This window comes from Panicum virgatum, chromosome 9N (assembly GCF_016808335.1).
Source record: "Panicum virgatum strain AP13 chromosome 9N, P.virgatum_v5, whole genome shotgun sequence".
NCBI classification, from domain to species: Eukaryota; Viridiplantae; Streptophyta; class Magnoliopsida; order Poales; family Poaceae; genus Panicum; species Panicum virgatum.
Window position 1 is genome coordinate 62794004 of NC_053153.1, and position 6000 is coordinate 62800003.

The following is a 6000-nucleotide window of genomic DNA, read 5'->3' on the forward strand; positions in this document are numbered from 1 at the left end:
TCTAACACTAATTAGGCTCATTAGATTTGTCTCACGATTTACAGTCTATTTGTATAGTGCGATTTATTTTTCGACTATATTTAGTACACTATGCATGCGATTTACAAAAATTTTGGATTTTACGTTTACACCATCTAAACACGGCCTTACACTCGCAAGCTTCCATTCGGCAAGGACAGCTTGGATAGGCAAAGGCAGGCCCACGAGGCCGGAGTGGATAACTATCCAGTACACATTCTCTGCACAAGCCTGATGGATATATGCATGGTAGATTTTTCAGCATCGCCTTCAGCTCCGAGCAAGCATTCAGAAATGTCCCTTTCTTCTCTCTTCCCGTGGCAGATCAAACCGGGCGCTTGGCGGTGGCGAGGCGAGTGGCATGCGGTTTGCCCCCACACAAATTGTCCATTATGCCCCATTCCCTTATCCAAACCCGTCTCAAGTAGCGCAGCCCCCACCGAGGTCAGGACAGTAAAAGGCAACCCCTGTCACGTCCCCAAGCTACCACGTCGTCTGGCAGTGTGGATCGACCAACTGCCAGTGCCAGCAGCATCGGCTCGGCAGCTTCTCCTATAGATAGCTCTGCCTGCTTGGCGTTCATCAGCAACGAAGTACTCGAGATAGATTCAGAGAGTGCAGGGCAGTTGATTCCAGGCCAAGAATCATTCCACTTTGCTTGCTGACAGCCTACTACCTAGTAGGATCCGTGGATCCATGGAGGTGGCCGGAGGAGCTGTCGGCGCGCCGTCCCCGCCGCGGCGCGTGGTGGTGGCGGTGGACGAGAGCGAGGAGAGCATGCACGCGCTCTCCTGGTGCCTCTCCAACGTCGTCTCCGCCGCCAGGGCCGCCGCGGCGCCGCCCCCGGCCGTGGTGCTCGTCCACGCCCGTTCGCCGCGCCCCTTCTACTACCCCGCCGCCGTCGACGCCGCCGGTGAGATCCGTCTTCTTCTTCTTCCTCCTCCTCTTGCCGCCACAGTAGCTCTCCGTCCCTCGGTAATGGACCATGTACTCTCATCGTGGATTGGTCGGTGACGGTCTGACGGATTGGGAATTGGGATGGTTCGCAGGGTACGTCCTGACGCAGCAGGTGATGGACAGCATGGACCAGTACATGGCCTCCGCGGCCGACACCGTCGTCACCAAGGCCAAGAGCATCTGCACCGCGTTTCCCGGCGTACGTGCCCAGCCAGGCGATCCACCATTGATTGATTCGTCCGATCCCGAAAGAGATAGAATAATTATCCTGTAAATCTGCAGTAGTAGCTCAGCTCAGGGGACCATCTGATGGCCGGGGGTGGGTGCAGGTGAGGGTGGAGACGTGCGTGGAGAAGGGCGACCCGCGCGACGTGATCTGCGGCGCGGCGGAGAAGGCCGGCGCCGACATGGTGGTGATGGGCAGCCACGGCTACGGCTTCCTGCAGAGGGCGCTGCGGGGGAGCGTCAGCAGCCACTGCGTGCAGAACTGCAAGTGCCCCGTCGTCGTCGTCAAGAGGGGCCCGCCGGCGAGCACCAGGCGGCGCCGCGGATCGATCTAGGCGGCTCTAGAGGCCGTAGCCGTAAGCGCACACGAGCACGACTCGCCTCGCCTCGGCGAAACGTGACGGTGGGCGCCCGTGTACATACTTCGCTTTTGTTCGGTGCCTGTATCTCCCTGAGTATAATGTTTTCAGTTCACACAAAATATTGTAACGTGTCATGTAATGGACGTGTGTACATTCTATATATATATAGTCGTTTCGAATATGCAGTCTAAGTTAAGAAGGGACATACTTCTCGTTCCGTCCAACATGCATTCAAATGCCTAAGTTATTAGGATTGTTTTTTCAGATCCAATCTCAACCGTCAGATCTTGATAGAATGACCATATTTTTCTTCTTCTACCTCCGGATGGTACTAATCGTCTTCTTCGTCATGCGCCCCCCCCCCCCCTCTTCGTGCGGCCCCCGCTCCGCACACCTTCAACCGCGTCCGATTTACACCTGCGACCCTCCACCACCGTAAAATGTAAAAATGGGCTTCGTCAAGTCATGTCATTGTCATGTCTTTAGGGTTTAGAGTTTAGGATGTAGACTTATTTCTGTGGGTGCATCGGCACCCTTAAACACAATGTAGCTTCGCCCCCATCTCACGCCCACTTTTATTTATTAAATATTCTAACACATATAGAATACATATTTATAATTATCTATTTGAAACAGATTTCATATCGTATCACACCTCTTATTTGAAATATATTTACTTGAACCATTTACTTGTGAATTTGTATTTTTATCTCTTCCATCATACATGAATACATGGTGACATATATCCTAAAACAATAATATAAATAAAATACTAATAATGTTAGAAATAATAATTTATAATTTTTATATTGGTGCAATTTGATATTTTATTATAATTATATAATTTAAAGTCAAATTTAGTATTAATTTGACTTTTAATAATGATATAATTGGAAATTTTATATGCAAATGTAGGGGGTTATTTGCATTGTATTAATGATATATGTGAGTAATTTATATGAAGATAATAGGGTTTACTTTAGTTTTTTTAATAATAGTATAGGTAGGTAATTTAAATACATATTTAGATTTTACTTTAGTCTATTTTCATAATGATAGAGTTGGGTATTTATTAGAAAAAATAATAAATCACATGACTATTATGAATAGAGTTGTCAGATTGATGACTTGTTGTTTCTAATTTTTGTAAGAATTTCTAGAATTTCTCTTTTTTTTGAAAAAGTGTCTATATAGAATTCAGCTTCAACATTGGTTCCACCACTTTACTCACTAGTGTGGCACTTCTCTGTACTTTCAATTCGGTTGAAACCATCGCCAGATGGCATTGAACTTTAAATGTTACTATTTTTTCATATTTCTTTTTTACACTCACATTCTCCAAAAAGAAGCTTATGAATTGTGAATTTTGTATACGTAATCAGATCAGATATACACAGAAAAGATAACAGAATCCATGCTTAGTTCCGGCTTAGGAACTTCCGTGCAACCTCACTCTTCAGCTCGAGCTCCGCCACCACCGCCGGCAATCAGCTCCAATGCGGAGTCCACGATGCCGGAGAAGTTCTCACGGTGCTTGCTGATGCCCACGCTACCCGAGAACACGTGGTAGCACTCCAGCTCCGACGTGGTGTCGGCGATGGACTCGAGCAGCCGCTCTATCCCCACGTCCCGGAAGAGCTCCACGTACACGCCGCCGCGCGAGCACTTGGCCAGCCAGATGACCTGCTGCACCACGAACCGCCGCATCCGGGGCACCCTGATCTCCGGATACCTGTACCCCCGCAGGACGCTCGCCAGCCGCTCCACGTACGCGCGCTCCTCCGCCACGCCGGCGCCGCGCAGCTCGGCGGCGAACCGCTCGCCGTCGATGAACCTGCAGATCTCCACCGTCAGGCCGACGGACACCTCCAGGACCTTGTCCCTCTCCGCCATGGTGGCGCTCAGCGCCGCCGGCAGCGCCTTGGTGGCCGCGCGCAGCCGCTCCCTGTGCTTCTCCCCCGAGTAGGCGTAGTCGTAGAGGTTCCGCAGCAGCCTCGCCGCGTTCAGGCGGCGCGCGTCGCCGTCCTGCAGCGCCGACACGAGCTGGTCCAGCACGTCGGCCCGCTTGAGGATCGCGCCGCAGCCGTCCTCGCTCTCCAGCGCCAGCATCGCCAGCGCCTCGCCGGCCTCGCCGCCGAGCTCCCTCTCCTCGGCGCTGACGAAGATGGAGAGCAGCTGCTTGACCACCCCTCCGGTGGCCACGATCGCCTTCTTGCCGCTCTCGTCCAGGGCCAGCCCCGTGAGCACGTCGGCGGCCAGCTGCTGCAGCTCCCTGTGCAGCTGCCCGTAGCGCAGGATGTCGCGCAGGTTGCTCACCGTGAACACGTCCTCCGCGACGTCCTTCCGGAGCGCCAGCCCCGTTCTGCCCGTCGTGGACACCAGCATCTTCACCAGCTGGAGCGCGCGCTTCACGGCGAGGACCTGCGAGTCCGACGCGTGCGGGTTCCGGAGGAGGACCGGCGACGCCTGCGTGAAGCTGATGATCTTGGCGAGCAGGCCGCGGGCGTTGCCGATCTTGCCGCAGTTGTCGTGGTCCCTGGCGAGCTTCTTGAGGATGAGGAGACCCAGCAGGTTGAACGGCAGGTGGTCGTAACCGCGCCCTGCCGGCGAGGCCTCGTCCTCGGGGACATGGCCGGGCGTCCGCGACACGGGCGCACGCGCATTGTTCCCGCCGGTGTAGAGCAGGGACATGATGGACTCGATGGCGCCGGGGATGCCGGACACGCGGAGCGCGTTCTGGCGCCTGCCGGCGAGCTTGGACACGACCTCGGCCGCGCACCGCCGCACCTCCTCCTCGTCGGGCCGCTTCCAGTTGAGCATCTCGACGAGGCGCTCCATGGACCTCGGGGTCGTGCCGACCTTGCGCAGCGTGTCGCCCGCGGAGCGCTCGCTGTTGGCGAACTGCTGCAGGATGCGGACGCCGATGAGCTGCTCGTCGAGGAAGTTGGAGAGGATGAGCTCCTCGGCGAAGGATACGAGGTCCATCTTGATGCCGTCGAAGATGCTCCCGGTGATGCACCGCGAGTAGGCGTCGTAGAAGAAGCGCGTCAGGGAGACGAGCCCGTACGCGCCCAGCTCGCACTCGGCGCTCACCTGGTGGAGCAGCTTGCAGATGGAGACCTTCCATGTCCAGTACGCCTTCTCGAACAGGAAGAGCGACGCCTCCGCGAGTGCCAGGGTGTAGAAGAGCAGGAGCGCCGGCCTCGTGTTGTCGCCGTCGCCGAAGTCGTGCCTCCAGAGGCGCATGATCGAGAGCGCGACGCAGGCGAACGCGGAGAGCAGCTGCAGCCAGTTGAGCAGCCTGCCGATCTTCCTGGAGACGAAGACCCAGCCGGTGTAGGGGAGCAGCGACACGTCCGGTGCGTGCCAGGCGCGCTGCTTCATGAAGGCGACGATCTGGCGCTGGAACAACGCGGCCCGCGCCCGCGCGTCGTCGTCCGCGACACCGCCGCCGCCGCTGACGGCCGCGGCCGGGTCGGCGAGCGCGCGGACGATGTGGCGGAAGAAGCGGGAGCTGGAGCGCAGCGCGCCGCCGGCGGTGGAGGTCTGCGTGGCGTGGTGCTGCCACTCCAGCTCGTGGCTGCGGCTGAAGACGCGCGCGCCCTCGCCGACGAGGATGACGGTGACGCACCAGAAGTCGGTGATGTCGAGGGAGCTCGCGAAGCCGCCGAGGAGCACGACGGTGGCCCACACGAAGTCGAGCTTCCCGAGCCCGCTCGCCGCCTTCTCGAGGACGGCCAGCCGGAGGGCCAGCAGCGTGAGCCGCTTCTCGGGCGGCTCGCGGCCGCCGCCACTCCTCCCCGAGCTGCCGTGCCCGCTGCCGCTGCCCGGCGTCTGCTCGCGCCACGGCTCGAAGAAGGACGCCGACCCGCCGCCTCCGGTGCCGAGCCCGCCGCCGCCGCCGCCGCCGCCAGGGTGCTCCACGATGTCCAACTGGATGCTCAGCGGCGCCTCGCCGCCTCCTTTCTGCGAGCCGCCGTCGCCGTTGGACTCGCCGCCAGCGTCGCGGCCCTTCTTGTGCTTCATATGGCGCCGCGTCAGCTAGAATTCGAAAGGGGACGGGATTCCTGTGCCAAATTTCTCTGCAATTCGACTGTCGGAAACTTGAGGAAGGAGACGAGGCTTCTTTGACGCGGAATGGATCAACAAATGTTTGGTTGTTTGGTTCAAGTGTGGAAATGTTTCATGAGAGAGAAATGATGCTTTGATCACTAATTAGAGATATTAAATAAAGTCTAATTATAAAATTACTTCCACAACTGTGGTACTGTAGCAGTTGCTCCAGCTAATGAGGCCTTTGACCACATGATTAGAGGATGATTGATCGCAGTTACTGTAGCATCACTGTAGCCAATCATGATGAAACTTGGCTCATTAGATTCGTCTCGAAAATTTACACCCATTTCTAAAAAATTTTTGCAAATAGACTTCATTTAGT

At 56.2% G+C, this 6000-nt stretch overlaps 2 protein-coding genes across 2 annotated transcripts; one reads left to right on the plus strand and one right to left on the minus strand.

Moving 5' to 3' along the window:
- The first annotated feature begins 533 nt into the window (after positions 1–533).
- LOC120692115 (universal stress protein A-like protein) lies at positions 534–1753 on the plus strand. The gene is made up of 3 exons (XM_039975346.1): positions 534–931; positions 1068–1174; positions 1305–1753. Exons 1-3 carry the CDS (start codon positions 715–717, stop codon positions 1533–1535), a joined length of 555 nt encoding a protein of 184 aa, XP_039831280.1. The 5' UTR covers positions 534–714; the 3' UTR covers positions 1536–1753.
- Positions 1754–2820: 1067 nt separating this feature from the next.
- LOC120692160 lies at positions 2821–5732 on the minus strand. Its single transcript, XM_039975398.1, has one exon. It carries the CDS (start codon positions 5586–5588, stop codon positions 3012–3014), a length of 2577 nt encoding a protein of 858 aa, XP_039831332.1. The 5' UTR covers positions 5589–5732; the 3' UTR covers positions 2821–3011.
- Between the last annotated feature and the right edge of the window lie 268 nt (positions 5733–6000).